This window comes from Armigeres subalbatus, chromosome 1 (genome assembly GCF_024139115.2).
Source record: "Armigeres subalbatus isolate Guangzhou_Male chromosome 1, GZ_Asu_2, whole genome shotgun sequence".
Lineage (NCBI taxonomy): Eukaryota > Metazoa > Arthropoda > Insecta > Diptera > Culicidae > Armigeres > Armigeres subalbatus.
Genome location: NC_085139.1, coordinates 226,569,980 through 226,588,483, shown reverse-complemented (window position 1 = coordinate 226,588,483; position 18,504 = coordinate 226,569,980). Strand labels below are relative to the sequence as shown.

The 18,504-nt window shown below is 42.2% G+C and overlaps 1 protein-coding gene across 1 annotated transcript; it reads right to left on the bottom strand.

The window, feature by feature from the left end:
* Nucleotides 1-16,264: 16,264 nt before the first annotated feature.
* LOC134207051 (uncharacterized) lies at nucleotides 16,265-16,696 on the bottom strand. The gene has a single exon (XM_062682780.1). It carries the CDS (start codon nucleotides 16,694-16,696, stop codon nucleotides 16,265-16,267), a length of 432 nt encoding a protein of 143 aa, XP_062538764.1.
* Between the last annotated feature and the right edge of the window lie 1,808 nt (nucleotides 16,697-18,504).

Genomic DNA, 18,504 nt, shown 5'->3' with positions numbered 1-18,504 from the left:
CTATAAGAGGAATGCTGGTTTAAGACATAAGAGGTGAAGAAGTTGGTCTTTAATAAAAAAGAGACGCTCTAAAAATACTTTAAAAGGGCCTCAGGAATCTGCGCCACGCATGGGCGTAGCCAGGATTTCGAGTAGGTTGGCCAACTTTTTTAGGTCTTCTGAATCGTAGTTTTATAGTAGTTTTATAAAAACATATGAATATTAGTGCTTGGCACTATTTTCTTCTAAATTCCAAAAACTTTGAAACCAAATCCACAACCGGCAGTAAAGGCTGGATCACAATAGCGCATTGCACTGGCCGTTGAAGTCAGCGTTTTGTACTAAAACGCAACGCCAATAAACGTGTGCATTGTGCGTTTATTTAACCATTACAATGGTTAAACAATAATGCATTTAAGAATGCATGATTTATTGCTCATCAGATATTACAATCATCTAACAAATCTAAACAAATCCTCTCTGAAATAATATTTATTATAAAATAGGCTGAAAAACCAATATGCAAGCTTTCTCCAGGAACTCCTTCGACAATTGCTCCAGGCATTCTATCCAGAATTCTATCAGCAAAGTAGGCAAAGTCTTCAGGAATTCCACCATACATTTCGCCGGGAATTGATCCGAAAATTCCACCATTATTTACTGCAAGAAATCCTCCACGAACTCTTCAGATAATTTCGTGCTTTTTCTCATAAAAATTTCTGAAAAATTGCACCGTGCACATTCCTGAGAATTCTGCGAAAAATCTTTAAATTTCTTGTGTAAATGCCATAAAATTTGCCTTGAAAGTTTGAAATAATTACTTGTGAAAATTTCAAAGAATTTCTCTAGGAATTCCACTGAAAAAGTATACAGAAATTATACCGAAAATAAAATCAAAAATGGTATTTTCGGGGAATTTCAAGATTGATTCTCAAAGAAATCCTGAAAGAATTCCGGTGGAAACTTCAAGATTTCCACTGGGAGATCCTCGAGGAGCTTCTCCGAAAATTCCTCCGGGAGTTCCTCCGGAAATTCTTCACCGGCAGTTCCTCCAAGAACTCCTCCATTCCTCCGGGAGTTCCTCCGGTAGTTCTATCGACTGTTAATGAAAATTCTTCCCGGAATTTCTCCAGAATTGGAATTCATTTAGACTTCTTTAATTTATATATAAATTCCACCAAAAGCTCACCTGAGAATTTATCTGGAATTCTCCGGGAGGTCCTATGATATGGTCCTATGAGGATGGTCCATCTACATACCCCTACAGTTTCAGCTTGACGAGATTTGTCTATAAGATGAATTCTCCAAGATTTTTTCCAAGAATTCTTCTGGTAGTTTCACTGGCAGTTCCTCCAAGGGATCCTTAGAAAATTATCCCAGAAGTTTCTACAGAATTTTTTCCGGAAGTTCCGTCGATAATTCCTCCGGGAATTCCACTGGAAATTCATCCGGGAGTTTCTCCGGCAATTCCTCATGTAGTTCCACCAGTAGCTCTTGCAGGAAATCATACAGGTTTTTTTTCTGGAAACCATTAAGATTTTCTTCGTAAATTTAGCTTGAAATTCCTCCCGAAGTTCTTTCGATAGTTTCTCTGGGAGTTCCTCTAGGAATTCTTCTAGGAGTTCCTCCTGAAATTCCTGCGGGAGTTCTTACGGAAGCTCCTCCGGCAGTTCGTTCGGAAATTCCGGGAGTATCACTGGCAGAGGAACCTCTCAGAGGAACTTCCAGAGCAATTTCTGGAGGAACTCCCGGAGGAATATCTGGAGAAATTCCCGGAGAAATTATAAGAGGAATTCTCAGAGGAACTTCTGGAGGAATTTCTTGAAGTACTACAGAAAGAATTTCCGGAGAAAATCCTGGAGGAACTCTCGTAAGAACTCCTGGATGAACTAAAAAATGGATTGGAAGAACTCTTAAAGGACCTCCCGGAGGAACTCCCAGAGAAATTCTCCGAGGAACCTCTGGAGGAATTTGTAGATAAATTGCTGAAGAAAGCCTAAATGAGTTCTTGAAGAAAGCCTGAATGAATTTCTGAAAGAAAGCCCGAATGAATTCCTGGAGAAATGTTCAGAGGAACATCCGGTGGAATATCAGTTGAATTTCTAGAGGAACTTCCGAAATTCCATTTCCCTTGAACTCTTGGAAATACTCCTGAAGGAACTCCCACAAGCATTTTCGGAGGAACTCCCACAAGGAAGTTCTTAAATAATTCTGGGAGAAGTTCCTATAGCAATCTCCGGAGAAATATCTGATGGAATTCCCGAAAAAAAAAACCAGGAGGAATTAGTGCAGAAATTCCCAGATGAAATCCTGAAAGTATTCCCAGATGAATTGATGAAGAAATTGCCGGATGGATTCTGGGGGTTTGTTCTGAAGAAATTAATGGAAAAGCGCTTGAAAAATATCCCAGAGGAACTCTCGAATTAATTTCCGAATGAAAGGCTGGAATAAATTCCGAGTGAAGTTCCACAATTCCGTGGAAAAATTCCCGAGGAAAGAGAAATTCCTAAAGAAATTTCTAGTGGAATTCTTGAAGGATATTCTGAAGTAATTGCGAGAAGAATTCTATAATGAAGTCCTAGAGGATTTCGCTATTGAATTTATGGAGGTATTCCCGAAAAAAATCCTGGAAGTTATCCCAAAGGAATTAAAGGAAAAGTTCCTAGAAGAATTACCGATTTACAAGTGAAATTATGGAGTGAATTGGAGGATTTCCGTCATAAATTTCTGAATAAACTTCTGGTGGAATTTTGGGAAGAAATTCCGTATGTAGTCTTGAAGGAACTCTCGAATGCATTCTTGAAGGAAATGCCGGAGATTTTTCTGAAAGAATAGCCAAAGAAATGTCTAGAAGTAAAACTTGGAGAAAAGAAAAATCTTCAAGGAATTTCCTCCTCAAACATGAGAAGGATTGAACTTTCATATATTCTGGATCTTCTTCTTCACTGGCATTACATCCCCCACTGGGACATTGCCGCCTCGCAGCTTAGTGTTCAATTAGCACTTCCACAGTTATTAACGGCGAGGTTTCTAAGCCAAGGTACCATTTCTGCATTCGTATATCATGAGGCTAACACGATGATACTTGTATGCCCAAGGAAGTCGAGACAATTTTCAATCCGAAAATTGTCTAGACTGGCACCGGGAATCGAACCCAGCCACCCTCAGCATGGTCTTGCTTTGTAGCCGCGCGTCTTACCGCACGGCTAAGGAGGGCCCTCATTCTGGATCTTGGATACCCTAATATGTTTTTGGGAATCTTGGAAACGAGTAGTACTCATCGTACTCTTTAACAGAAAAATGAAAATCATGTATGTTGTAAAATGGCGCATACGTCACTTTTTCAGATTACGGCAGTGGTGGACATTTCTAACAAAACACCGGAAACGTTTTATAGAAGAAAACTAAATACGTATTTGTTGATTCAGAATGAGATTGATTAGTAGGCGTTAATAGATAGATTTGTATAACATTGGGTTTTGGAAACAGCTTCATAATTTTGTTCAGCGGCGCAGCCGAAATTTTTGATAATACACGACTGTACAAGGCAGTATGGCTTAAGTCTAAATTTGTTTCGAAATTCCGCGGAATTCCGTTAAATTTCGTTAGAAGTTAGTTTTTTCTAGCGAAATTTTTGTGAATTTACGAAACGAAACGAAATCAAGAATTCAGATTTCGCCATGCTCAAATTCCGCGAAATTCCGCGGAATTTCGTTTCGAGCCACCTGGAACGAAATTTTTCGAAATACCGCATATGCTTATTGTAGATACTTGTTGTTTAAATATAACAGAGCTGCAGTTGCTGGCAGAAGTATCTATGCGCCGGTCATATTATCGGCGGCGGCGGCGTAGTGGTCACTTTTGGCTCGGCGGCGGCGGCGTCACGGCGGAGCGCCGTTGACTTTTATCGGCGGCGCGGCGGCGTGAACCGGCGTGGATGAGAAAATCAATTTTACGCGGTTTTGATTCACGGTTTTGAATTACGCGGTTTTGATTCACACGGTAGGAATCGTCCGTATGAAAACCGACTTCAGACGATTAAAATTGCAATATTCTGCGTTTGCCGACCATCAAACAGCACATTCGAAATAGTCAATTGCCGGTGATACTAATCAATATCTGAATTCAAAATGTTATTTGAATTACCACTATTTTGATATTTTTTTATTAATCAAATTTTAACAATAAATCCTGCTTCACTGTTTCGTGATCCCTAAGTGTTAAGAATTAGATTTCGGTGTCATAGAACTAATTTGTTAATAACTTTTTTCAAAAGTTATTTCCAACTCAGGATTTTGATGCACTTCAGTTGTTTTGAAATATCTAAATTTCAGAAAAAAATCTAATATTTTTCCTGAAATTTGGTTAAATATGCCAACAAAGTTCATGGTGGAGTTTCTGAAATAATCGAAACTATGATTTTTTTTTAAATTCCTACAGGCATTTCTCAGAAAATTTCATTAGGAATTCCTTTGTAAAATCCTAGGACAATTTCTGCAGAATTTTTGATTTAAGAAAGAATAATCCATTCAGGTTCTCTTTGGGAAATTCCTTAAGTAAAACATACAATATTCTTGCAGGAATTAATTCGGAAATTTATTAAAGAATGAACTATTTTTCGATGGAATTCCTAAAAGAATTTTCTAAAGGACTTTCCGAGAGAATTCCTGAAGTAGTGTGGGAAAGTGGACTAGGAACCTTTTGAGAAAATATTGAGGAAATCCCCACAGACATTTTCGAAGGAATTCCTAACAGTATTTCCAAAATGCATCAGAGGCTGCTCTTCCTCGATTGCACACCCCAGAGCCAGGTTCTCTGTAAATTCTTTAGCTGGTCTCTCTTCCTGCATACGCACTACATGTCCAACCCATTGTAATCTGCCTTATTTTATCAACCTGCCTATATCTGCATTTTTGTATACTTTGTTTAACTCGTGATTCATTCATTCGTCTGCGCCATTTACCATTATCCACCACGCTGCCAACTATTGAGAGCAGTATTATCAACTCAAACACTTAGATAATTCGATAATCTGCATCTTTTTACGTCCATAACGATGTGTATAGAGCTAGTTTTGTCAGTGCCTGTAGGTAGCTTCATAAAGTTACAAAATAATTTACTGGTGGAATTTTCAAAGGATTACCCGGAAAAATTCTCTATAAATTGCTTAACTTAGTTTTAGAAGAATTCCTACAGGAATTTCAGGAAAAATTGTCAAGGAACTTGCTAATGAACTTCTAGAGGAATTACTGAAAAAAACCGAAGAAATTATTAAAATAATCTTCCGAAGAAATAACAAATAAATTTTCAAAGAAATTCCAAAGCTAATCTCCAAAGTTGAAAGAAATTTCCGAAGTAATCCGTAAATAAATTTCTGAAGGAGTTTTTAGAGAATGTTGTGGAATTCTGAGACAATTTCAAAGGAACTCCTAAAACATTCTCTGTAGATATTTCAAAAAGAATTTGCGAAAGATTTGGATTATGGATTGGATTCCTATGGAAATTCCTTTAGGAATTCTTTTGGGAAGTCGTTCAGAAATACCTTTAAAATCTCTTAAAGTAGTTCAAACGGGAATTATTTTTGAAAATCCATTCAGGCTCTCTTTTGAAAATGTCTTCGGAAAGACGTTTATAAATTCCTGCACAAAACCCTCCAAGAATTTCTTCAAAACTTCTCCAAAAATTAATTAACCTTCCGGGACTCGCTTGGTCCTCAACCGCTCACGCAGTCCCACTTCTGTTGTGAACGAGAAGCGTGCTTTTTTCAAAGGTGTTGTACTTTTTACATCGACGTGAGTCCCCGAAGGTTAAAAGCACCTTAAAAAAATTCCTTGAATAATCTAAAAAAATACACCAAGAATTTCTTTGGATATTTCACCAGGGATTTCTTTGAATGTTTCTTCAAAAAGCCTCCGGGATTTCTATTTATATTTATTCCAGGAAATCCATTGAAAATTAATTAGAGAATGAAATAGTTTTCGGTGGAGTTGCTTATTAAATATTCCAAATAGTAAAACAAACAAAATAAACAACTAACACTGAGAAAATCTGATGGTATTATTGAAAGAATTTCGTAAAGAATCCATGAAAGAATTTTCGATAGAATTCCTGCAGGAAGTTCTAGAAGAATTCCCGCATTATGTTTTAAAGGAATAGCTGGAAGAAGTTCTGAAGAAATTCCTTAGGAAAATTTGGAAGAAATCCCTTATGCAATCTCTTGAAGAATTTATTTATGGAATTCATAGAATAATTGCCGAAGAAATTCATAAGGAGGTATTGCTTTAAAAAATTAAAGAGTTGCTAAACAGTTTTTGAAGAAACTCCAAATGGAATTTCTTGAGAAATTTGTTAAGAAATATCCGGAGGAATCGCTAAAGAAACTTCCGAAGGAATTCCTCAACGATTCTCCTAAGGAATTCCTAACAACATTTTCGTAGAAATTACTGAAACATTTTTTTTATGCATTCCATAAGGAATTTCCTGAAGAAATTCGTGAAGGATTTTCTGAAGAAATCCGTAATGGAATTTCTGAACGAATTTTCGGAGAAATTTCGTAAGACATTTCCAGAAAAATACATAAAGTTATTTTCTGAGGTATTTTATTGAAACTTTTCGGACGAATATCTGGAGGAATTTACTAAGAAATATACCAAGTGGTTTTGGCGTTTTGGGCATGTATTCAAGCCTTCACAAAAGCCTTTGTACCACAACAAACATCATTTGTGAGTCACCTACAGGCAGTGTTGTCTTACAGTGTTGATTTTACTCCATCCAAACGATATGGACATTTAGAAAATTCAAATAGCCTTCTAGCATTTACTTAGTAAAGATTGTAAAATCGTTTGGATGGAGTAAAATCAAAGAGCAGAATTTTTTGCACAGAGGGTTGGACACATTGCCTACAGATTTGGGTGCCTGACCGAATGATGCTTTGGCTTAGATGAATTCCAAAGACCAGTTAAACATTTTTTGTATTATTCTACTAAGTAGATTAAATTCTAGTAGACAACCTGATTGAAATTCACATAACTAATCACCACACTGTCTTAGGTACACCATCACATGAGGTAAATTTGAAATTGAATTCTGACGAGTTCCACCTCAACAACATTCTAACGACTAACTAACAACAACAATCATAACACGAGTTCAGTACTATTCCAATCAATTCCACCACGATGTATTGTCTCACAACTGTAAGGCCATCTTCAGTGTCTCTTATTTTACTAGACTCGACTCCAGTTAATTGATTTTTTTTATTGCGATTAGTCATCGGCGTGGCAAAATTATGATCGGCGGCGCGCCGACCTAAAATCCTCGGCGGCGGCGCACAGGTCTAAGTATCAGTCAGTAGACCGCCATTAGGGTAAAGAAAACTCTAGTATTGTGTTTTCTTTGTGAGGGAGTTCTCCTTGGCGTTGGGCGTTCAATGCAATAAAAAATGTGAGCATAAACACTATTAGTAAGCCTGAAGTAAAAAAAGTTTTTTTGTCCCGGGTATCCCATTTTCGGGATTTCAAAAATCATATCCCGGGAATCGGGAAATCCCGAATATTCCTCAATCCCGGGATTTTTCGTCCCGGGAGGTCCCGAGATGGGAACTGGGAACCAAGGCGTCAAGCGACCCGTGCCGAGGGGATGCATGGCCAGGGGGGTGAAATAAGAAGCTAGGCCTTTAACGGAGCCTGTGGGGTACTTGGGCACCCTCCACAGTAATTGTCCCTTACCGCGTCATGCTGGGCTCTGGCGTGGTGGACCTCTTTTCCCGAGCAACTCGTGGGACCAAAAGGGAAAACTAAGTTAATTCTTCAATTAGTGGTAGTAGTGTAGGCGACAACCCCTTCGCAAGAGGTGGGTTGTTCAGATTTCTGCCTAGGAGGCCAGAGGCAATAGTCGGCAGCTCAGTGCGCAGCGCCAGCGTGGGTCACTTAACCTTCCTCTCGGCTAAAAAAACGCCGGTAGAGGTTATTGACGGCCCATGGCTTGTGGAGGTGATGAACCGCAAACGCGATGGGCTTTCGGCTTTCGAGGTGGCGACGGAACAGCTGGACGCCATCATCGACTTTGCGTCATCGAAGCATAATATCAGTAAGGACCTCAAGAGGAGCTTGCAGAAACTTCGAAAGTCGATGCTGGACGCTGGAGAGGGCGGTCGGGACGACCAAGTGTAAACCCGTGAAATCCGTGGAGTCGAGGTCTACCCAGAATGAGGCCCAAGGATTCGCGGACTCGGGCAAGATCGAATCGACCGAAGGCGTGCCAGCGAAGATGGTGGTACCAAAGTCTACCCAGACTGAGGCTCAAGTATTTACGGGTACGTCGGGGGTGACTGCTCCAACGGAGCAGACACAAAAACGGGGGAGACAGTCTCCAGGGGATGAGCTCCCTGGGGGCCGCTCCAAAACGCGGAGGGTTACTACCCCGAACAAGGGTAGTGGGGCTGGGAAGCTAAACCCCGGCCAGGTACCTCCAAAACCGGGGGAGGAAGGACCTGGAAAGGTCCGTCCACCCAGGAAAGACGGTGGTAAGGGGTTACGGCAGGCTGAGAGCTCTCAGCCGCACCAGACCAGGGAAATAGAGGGGGATGACGCCTCCTGGACCCTGGTCAAGAACAAGAGGGAACCGAAGACGTCAAGGGCCGAAAAGAAGGCCCAAGCGAATGAGGGTAGCAAGAAGTCTAGGGTAGGCGCCAATCGCTGCAGGGGCGACGCCCCAGTCATCACGCGGACGAGGCTAAGTACTCGGACGTCTTGAAGGCGATGATGAGTGACGTCAAGCTCGGTGAACTCGGCGCCGACGTACGTCGAATAAGACGTACCCGGATGGGCGCGATGATCCTCGAGCTGAAGCGGGGCGTCTCGCAAAAGGGTGCCGCCTACAAGAAGTTGGCGGAGGAAGTCCTAGGCGAGACGGTCAAGGTGAGGGCACTCACGACGGAGGTGAATCTAAGGGTTTGAAACGAAATGGTTTGGGCTTTCGACAATCAGCAGCTTAAGCGCCACTCTCGTTTTGGAGAGGCTGCTGTTGCTGTTTGAGCACTCGGCTAGAGACTCTTCACAAGGCGGGTTTGTTAAGGCTCAAACACCCGAATCTAATTAGCACTCCCATACAGTAGGTCTAAAAACATTGGGTCCCTACCTAAACAACCAAAATAATGAGAGGATATTCTATCTCCCACAGCGGTGTGATTATTAATTTAATTCCCCAGCACCCTGCTTGGTGGAAACGTCAACTTGAACTTGGGAACCCCTGCCCGATGAATTACACAAGATATAGGCAACCAGCGTATATTACTGTTTCGTTTGTTCTCGGCCTACGAGTGACGTCACTGTTATATAGTTCTAGTTTACAAAGGGTTTCTTATAACTAGGCAAACCTGTCTGTGGTGCGGTTGGTTGGGGTCAAGCGGTCAAGGCATGTGTTCACGTCGAGGAGATCGCACTCTTACGCTACCTGCCCCGATCTCGTTAGGACAATCACGTTTTGTTCGTTGCGCGCTGATTACGTAGGTCGCGCCTCCGTCAGGGAAAGCGTACGGACGGTTTGGCAATGTCCCACAGGGCTTCGGGTCACTACAATGTAACGTCAGTAACGGGCGATGGATGGTGCGGAAGATGGCTGTTATCCACAAATGGTTCCACACCCCCGCCACGTGGTGGCGCCAAAATGGTCCGCGATGTTTTTGGTTAGATTCTCCCACGCTAAGCTTGTTGGTAGCTTTAGAACACCGCTTCGTCCAGTTCACCGTAATACCGTTCCGAGGTGGTGATATGGTCTACTTTCACAACCACCAGTTCTAGCCAACCACCGAAAGAGGTAGCTAGTCCGTGACCACTCCAAACTAACACCCACGTTGTAAGGTGGGGTTTCGACCTGACAACGCGTAAAAGAAATGAACACCATAACTCGAGATGCCTTAGCGAATATGTGCCAAAAACTCTTACCTGACCCAACAACTTCGATCACACTACTTTTAACTAAATTTTACAATTTCGGGCTTTCCATTAAACCTAGTGCAGAATGGCTTATTAGTTAATAGCATTTCTTCTTTTATTCAACACACTTACTTTCATAAACCTATTTTTTTAAGCACAATAGGTAACTTTAAGCACAATAGGCGAAAAAACAACTATCCGCACTGTAGAGGAACAACTGCTCAAGCTAACAATTTCCATCAAAGTAAATTAAAAACCCTCGACTCAAAATCACTTGATCCCAATCTTTTGATCAAATCAAACAATACTAATAGTATCGGATGCTGTTGGAGGTAAATGCCATCTCATTTTTCCCTACATCTTTTTGAGGCTTTCTCTTTTCCACCTCTACGTTTTTTTGAGGATGGAATGTCCTTGACCATACTTTTTTGTTTTTTTTTGTGCCTATCTTTTTACCAATATTTTTATCTCTCTGACTGGGACTATCAATGAGACCCCCTGGTGGAACTCAAAATATATTTGAATTTCGCGAGCAAAGCAGTTTCTCGTCTCACGGGGAGATGGCGCGTTAGCATGCGAAAGTCATTGAAGCTTTCAACCGATAGGAAAGTTTCACGACTAACACTCAAGGGAAAAACAAATCTCTTACAGGTTAAAGACCTGGACGAGATCACCGAAGTCGAAGAGCTCGTCACGGCACTGCGGCGACAGGGCATATACGAGCAACCCAAAGTTTGCTTCAAGTGCCTGGAACCGGGGCACAAGCAATGGGACTGCCAAGGCCCTGACAGAAGCAATCTCTGCCGACGCTGCGGATTGGAGGGACATAAGGCACAATGCTGCACGAACCCTCCCAATTGTTTGATTTGTTCCAGCAAAGCTGTGAAAAGCAAGCACCCCATGGGGGGTTCGATGTGCCCGGCGTTTAAGCGTGCCGCAAAATCACAGTGCAGGTAACGCAGCTGGCTTGCTCGGCCTCGCCCGAGAGTTTGGTGTGCGCAGGTTTAGAGGAAACGGCGGAACGTGTGTTGTTCGTGTGCCCACGTTTTCGCGCAATGCGTGACCACATGCTTGCCACATGTGGTCTGGATACTACCCCGGACAACCTAGTTCGGAGGATGTGTAAAGATGAAGTTGACTGGAACGCCGTTTTATCGGCTATCGCCCACATCGTCTCGGAGCCACAAAGAAGGTGGCGCGTGGACTCAAGGATGGCTAGTTCAGGCGCAAATAAAAGGTGGTCCAAGGGATCAGAGTCGGCTTCATGGGTCATACCGGTGGTCATGCCCTGTGGTCGAACTCGATCCTTTTATCGCGGTGTCGGTCAACCGGGCGGGTTCCGAGCCCGAGGACGAAAAGGGGTCCTCGTCAAGGCTGGGGCAGGCGTAGGCACCGCGTCGGCAAGTCCCTCTGAGTGCTAGCGAATAGGCCCTATCGCAAAGAGGTCAATTTGGGGTGCACGCAGCATCATCATTCTTGATACCAGTCGTGCAGAGGGAAGCAGGCGCGAAGTCGACCCTGCCCACCTTCCGAGGACATAAGGCGTGGTAAAGCCACCTGGAAAGCCGGCAATGCGCCGGCACGATACCATGGTGTTCTTCTAAAAAAGCGAGTTATGATGTTCGGTGCTACAAGGACACGCAGCTTACCTCGAGGGTGCGTTGTGCACTGGCCCCCCTTTGAAGCATTACTTTTTGGTTGTACCGAAAGGACTATGGGCTTGGCGGCAATGGAAATGGTTTAGCGGGTCGGGGATGTAGTCCTGCCTCGTTGGAGGTGGCCCCTAGCCCCGCACTTCCTGGACAACCCAGGATGTCTGTTGAGCAGATTCCCCCTCCATTGCTTAGGAAGAAAAAAAAACACTCTCTTGTTGATTGTTCGTTGCGTCCTCCTAAATTCCCGGTGGACCATAGTGCACAGTTTCACTTAGAGTTCTCCGCTGGTACTCGGACGATGATCAGTCGCCCTTAACAAGGAGAACAGACGCTGTTGTGAGCCGATCCTTACATGGAGAACAGACGCTCAGTAAGATTTGCATCTCCGGAGAGCAGTAAGCCCCAGCATACGACCATAGTTCCCACCGGAGTTGGTTACCCGATCTTCTCTAAGGTTGCTCGTATCGTGGCCAGCACCACGAGGGGTAGGGATAGAAGTTGCTAGGTAAGAGGCTAAGGACCGCGAGATGGGGTCTATTTTATTCCTTCAGGTACGTGAAGTACCAATCAATGGTACGCTTTGCCCAGCCATTTGCCATGCCGAGCCTTTAGTTTTTTTTAATTCGTTACGTTTTTTTAAAAGATTAGGAGGTTTTGTGCCTTTATGAGAAGTAATTCATTAGGAATTCAGTCAAAGGGGTTTTTTATTCCTCCAAATTTTGTGTTAAAAATAAAAATAATAATAATACATGATACTGAAATTATGAAACATCATTACGTAAAAAAAATACAAAAAATTTGAAGTTTTTGGATGAAAATATAGTTTTTCATGGACCAGTTTCTAAAGAATCATGAATCATTTGTCATACGTTCATGGGGAAATAGTAAGAATGTTATTGTTTTTCTTGATCATGTCAAATAAAGGAACATATTTTTTATTAATCCCTAAATGTTGGCGTAGCTATGGATTTTTAAATTATTCTTTAAAGATACTCCGAACTATTTTTTGGATTTATTGTAGCGTTTTATGGAACATTCAGATTATATTTACTAATCGTTTTTGATTTTTTTTATGCACACTGCCGTATAGAGAGACATTCAACATTGTAGCGAGTAGTAGGTATGTATGCAATAATACATGCTCTGAGGATTATAAATAAAAATGTTTGAAGAATTTGGTATTTTGAATTCGTTAGATGAACCAACGCTTACTTTGGTTTTGGCATGAATAAATGAATGAATTATAGAATGATTTTGGAAAAATCCTGCTTCCATTAATTCGATGAAGTGTTAGTCAACAGTATTCATCGTTTGTATTAGGTATGCAGGTCCACCACAGTGAAAGTTCCGGCTCATGTTTAATTCTAATCTATCGAAACACACTTTTCCCCTTGTGACGATCCATCCCCTGAAGACTATAATTTACACCCAATAATAATTATCGAACCGATTAACGCTCATGTTTCCCGATAATTAATTCCAAATTGCAACGGCGAGCATTTTTGTGATCTTGGAAACACGACCATCCGTATATGCAAATCATTCGTTTCTCTGTCGAAGACGACGCAGTCTGATCGATTCCCCCACTAGCAGGTTCTTCGGCGATGGGAAGCAGATGTGAAGTACTTTCTCTCCGAACAAAAAAAAACTCACAAAAAAAATATGTGCACAAACCAGCGCATAGTGCAGAAAGGAGGACATATCCGCACGGTTCCCTTAATTCCCACTGAGTTGATGCCCTCGTCCAATTTGGACCCCATGTTCGTTCGACAACCACAGCTTCATTAGGGGCGCTGAATAAATTTATCAAAAAGCCCAACTCACACCGCACGTATTGCCGTATCTGGCCTCGGAACAGCTCGGCGCTGTTCGATTAAGTATAAATCGCTGTCATTAATTTATTGCTCATTGGCTGCATTTGATATGCTAAATGGGTTTGCTCAGGTCCGTGGCGATCGGGAAGAATAGTCCGTATCTCGAGTAAGATATGTATGCAGCACCGACCGGTGCGCCTGAAGAATCGACAACTTCGAGACGAGGTCATTCGTTATAGGAAGTCAAAGGAGGAAGACGGCGCACCCAGGAGGGGTTGAACATTGCACGCATTTATCTTCGATTCTCACACAAAACGATCGCAATTATTTAATTTCATTTTAATTTTTCAAAAACACCAACACTTGAATGGTTGCCAAGAAGGATTCCGTGATATTCGCAGGGGCAAGTCGCAGAGCACATCTCTCGCGGAATCATCATCACCATCTTTCATGATATCCGTACGGCAAGGGTGCTGGCCGGGACTAGGCTGATTTTATTTATTTATCGATCTCACATTTAAATTTAAATATGAACATAAATAAAACATTCAGCTCTCGCGTTCGTTGGTTGTGATAGCCCGAACAAGCTCAATGTGGTCTCATAGCGCATTTGGTTCAACCGGCAGAGGAAAATTGAAACCAATGTCCCTGGAGTGCGTGCGATGGTGACGGTGTCCTGGAATCCGAATGTGTGAAGCTCGGAACGAAAAATAAACTTGAATTACTGTTTACAGTTGATGACGGTCCAAAAGTAGTCTCCTCGCAGTTGCGGGCAACGGTTATATAAGCAACGGGCATTCTATAATCTCAAACGAAGAACGGCAGAAAATCTTATGGGTCAGATTCCGTCATTAGGCCAGAAACTATTCAGCAAGATTCAATAAACTTCATATTTATTCACATTTAATAAAATATTCGATAAACCGCGAGGCTTCGTCGATGCTATACTTCCGAGCGATCTCATCGCTCAGTGTGGAATTCCTGGCGCTTTTCAACAATCCGCTGCTGCACCTCCGTGGTGCGGAAGGATCTGAATGTTTCTTCCCAGTTCCCACAACAACCGCCCGCAAGTTCGCTGTTCCCGATATTGCTATTCCGATTTGGCGCTCGGCGGCTGTTTATTTGCTTAATTTATTTATTTATATTTTTCAAACCGCGCCGTGCACCTACCAGTGCACCATACTGCTGACTATTCGTCTGCGGTGTTGAAGCTTTAGCTCCGGTTTCAGTTATTAAACCGATCCACATTGCGTGAGCTTTCACTGGGGACTCTATCGCGAATCTTTCGAACGTCGCGATGTGGAGGTGAGGCTGGTTGGTTTGTGTATCTTCTGTTGGGATGATTATTTTTTCGTTACCATCATCAACGGTGTTCTCGACAGCGACGACGCCATCGACGACGGTAGCGGTGGCGGCATAAGCGAGCGGAAAAATTTCCATCCGATAAATTGGCATGTCGGTGAGAGATCTTACTGCTGCTTGAGTAAATTTTAGATAAACTACAGGCACGGCTGCCTGTTTGTTGGAGAAGAATCTCGAGATGATGGGTTGTAGATTCAGAACAAATGCTACTGAAAGCAAATTAATTAAATAAATTGAATTCGTACAATTCTATTTATTTCCACCACTTAATTGTACCTTTGACAGATACGCATTTCAACCTCAACAATAAGGTTGTCGTCTGAAGACGGCCTTACTGTTGAGGTCAAAATACGTATCTGTCAAAGGTACAATCAAGTGGTGGAAAAAAAATCTGAATACCGTCAACTGGGGGGAAGATGATCATTTTTAAGACAAAACACGCAATAACAATGTGTGTTTACATTTTAAATCGAAACAAATATTATCAAAACATGTACTGCTATACGTTGCAATAATTAACAACTTTAGTTTTCTGAAATGCATTCGCATTTATTAAAATAAATTAAATTATCACACATTTTTTGAGTAATCTGGTTTGGGGTGAAGTTGATCAAGACAGCTCTACTAAAATAATTATGTCCTAGTAGTCAAAATACACTAGGTTATTTGTATGAATGTTGAATTTACTACGTAAAGAAGTCTACGAAGTCAATATTTGAAAGGAAAATAGCGTCATTTATGACTATCTCTCTATTTCTTCCACAAAATACATTTTCATGATTATAATCGAAAAACTCGGGTTTCTACCTAGCGGTAACATTACTTGAACGGAGAATATTGTTGATTACCGTTTCATAAAAAAATTTGGCACTTTTGACTGACACATCAAATGATCATCTTCACCTCAATGATCATCTTCCCCCCAGTTGACGGTAGTTCGAAACTGCGTTACCACTGCGAAGCTCTTTTAGTTCGTCCTTGAACCCATCCGCCTGAGCTAGCTTGATGAGTAGAGCTTGCGTACCGTTGAGTTCGGCTGATGAAAGCATTTGGTTGAGCTGCATGTTGACGTTGGAGAATTGTGTGCGAGCTTTTTAACGACACCAAAAATAGGAAGCGGATATTTCGATTTGCAGTTCATCGATGATCTTAGTGTGGAGTTTCGTTGCGAGATCAGCAGCACAAAGTTCCAGTCGTGAAAGTGTAATGCGTTTCAACGGCGCAACGCGGGATTTCAATGCCAAGAGATTAACAACAATGTGCCCAAGGAGCGTACGTGCATGCACCGTGAGCCGACTCGGATGCATCGGAGAATGTGTGCAGTTGAATCACAGCATGTGGTAGTAAAGCGCAACCTGGTACACGAAAGTCGTTCAGCATTGGCAGTTGTCGGATGAAGTTTTCCCATTTGTCGGCGACTGTGCTGGATACTTCATCGTCCCAGCCGCAAGGCTGCAACCACAGGAGCTGCATTAGCATTTTCGCTCGAACAACGACTGGTGACACTATTCCTAGCGGATCAAACAGCTGCGAAATTCCGAATTTCCGAAATTCCGATGACCCTCTTCGTGATAGGTCCGTGCGTTGGTCGTAACGTTGCCTCAAAACGGAACACATCGGCTTCGGGCTCCCAGCTTATCCCCAAGGCCTTAATCGTTTCCTCCTTAACGAACTTGATTGTAGACTGAGTCCCGATCTGGTCAGCTTCTAGTCCTTGTAGCACTTCTAGCTTGTTCGAGGTCCATTTTCGTAAACAGAATCCGCCTTTTGCCATCAATTCTCCCAATTCGGTCCTCAGCTGGATTGCTTCTTTTGCGTAATGAGCTCCGCCGATGAAATCGTCGACGTAAAATCCTTTTCGGAGTGCTGGTTCTCCCAGCGGGTATGCTTTTCCTTTATCATCGGCCAGTTGCAAGAGGGTACGAGTTGCTAGGAATGAAGACGGCCCCATGCCGTAGGTTACGGTATTAAGAAGACGATACGTTTGCACAGGATACGATTTATTGAAACGAAAACGGATTTGCTGGAATGGTTGTTGTTGTTGTTGATTTTTATTTGGGACCTAATTTAATTTGGGATTTAATTTGTATAATGTATAGTGTGTATGTGTGGTTGTTGACATCGGGCTAGGTCGTCCTGGTTAGTGGTAACGTGCTCTTCCTTCCTGGATCATACTGGGAGGATAGTAACGGCCCTGGCTGATTTGATGGCCTGTTGTTTAAGTTGTTTTTTGATGATCGTCACTATCATGATGAGGAGTTGAATCCCGACCATGATGATCAGGAGAGTCAGCTTCGTGTCGTGGTCTGCTAGTATACTGATGTGTTCTTCCTGGGTTTGGATGATTTTTATATATATATATATATATATATATATATATATATATATATATATATATGCAGAATATGCTGACTTAAGTTTTGTTTGCCGGGTGTTGAGTTCATCAGTTTCGTGGTTGGTTTGCTTTGTTGTTAAATCAGCGTTTGCAGCTTTGTTTCTTTAAAAAAAGTTGACAGTTTTTTGCAAACTGCTGGTGTCATCACCTAGTATCTCTTGTAGCGATGTGCCCAGTAGGTGCGTTTCCCTTTCTTTGTCGTATATTCTGCATTCAATAAGAATTGAGTTGACCAATCGTTTAAAATCCTCATACGGGGTTTTTATCTCGGTAGGGTTTCCTAAGAGTGCTCCCTCTTTTGCTAGTTGGTCTGCTTTTTCGTTGCCGGTTATATTAACGTGAGCTGGGACCCAGCACAGTATTGTGGTGCCGTTTTTTGTTTGTATCATTTTCCTGATTTTGATTATCCAGGGATGACTGGAGTTATTGTTGGCGACGGCTTCTAAGACGCTTTTGGAATCGCTGAATATGACGTTTAATCCGGTGGGGCAATGTTCCAGGGCTTTGATGATGGCGAACGCTTCTGCACTGAAGATTGATAGGTGTTTGGGTAGGCAAGTGACGATATTTATATTGTTAGAATGTACGCTGCAGCCTACATCATCCTGTATTTTTGATCCATCCGTATATATGTAACGATGATATGGGTAATCGGTGTTGCAAAGTTCTTTGAATAGAATTTGTTTTGCTTTCGGGGGAAGTTTGTCAGGAATTCCGGTGTTAATTTGGAATACACGTTTTTCCCATGCTAGTGATTCTGCAGGGTTTTCGCTTTCAATGGTCATATGCGGGATGGAAAGTTCGTTCATTAGGTTTTTGGTATCATTTATGATTCGTAAATCCGATTCAAGTATTCCCCTGGCTTGTTGCCTTGTGCAGTAATCAATGGTTTTCTTGATTGATGCGAGGTGTAGTGGAGGGAGTCCGCTTTCTGAGAGTATGTTTTCTATGGGGCTGGAGTGAAAGGTTTTGTGGCAAAGCGTATACCTTGGTGATACAATGGTGCTAGCCGGTGAATATTTTGTCTGTTTGCACAAGTTATTATGGGAGTTCCGTATAGTAATTTTGGTAGAATAGTCATCTGTAGGATATGAAGTAGGTTTTTCCTGTCGGCTCCGAAATTAGTTTTGCTGAAGCAGTTCATGATGTTTAACCGTTTTTTGAGTTCGTCTCTAGTCGTTTTTGTGTGGTAGTTGTAGTTGAGGTTGCGATCAAGCCACACTCCTTAAAGTTTTTGGTTGTTTGTGACTGCTATCTCTTCGTTATCCAGTTTTGGCGGGGGTTGGTTTTGGAGTTTTTTCCTTTTTCCAATGTGCATGATTCCCAATTTTTGTGCGGAGATTTGGAATCCAGTTGCGTCGCTC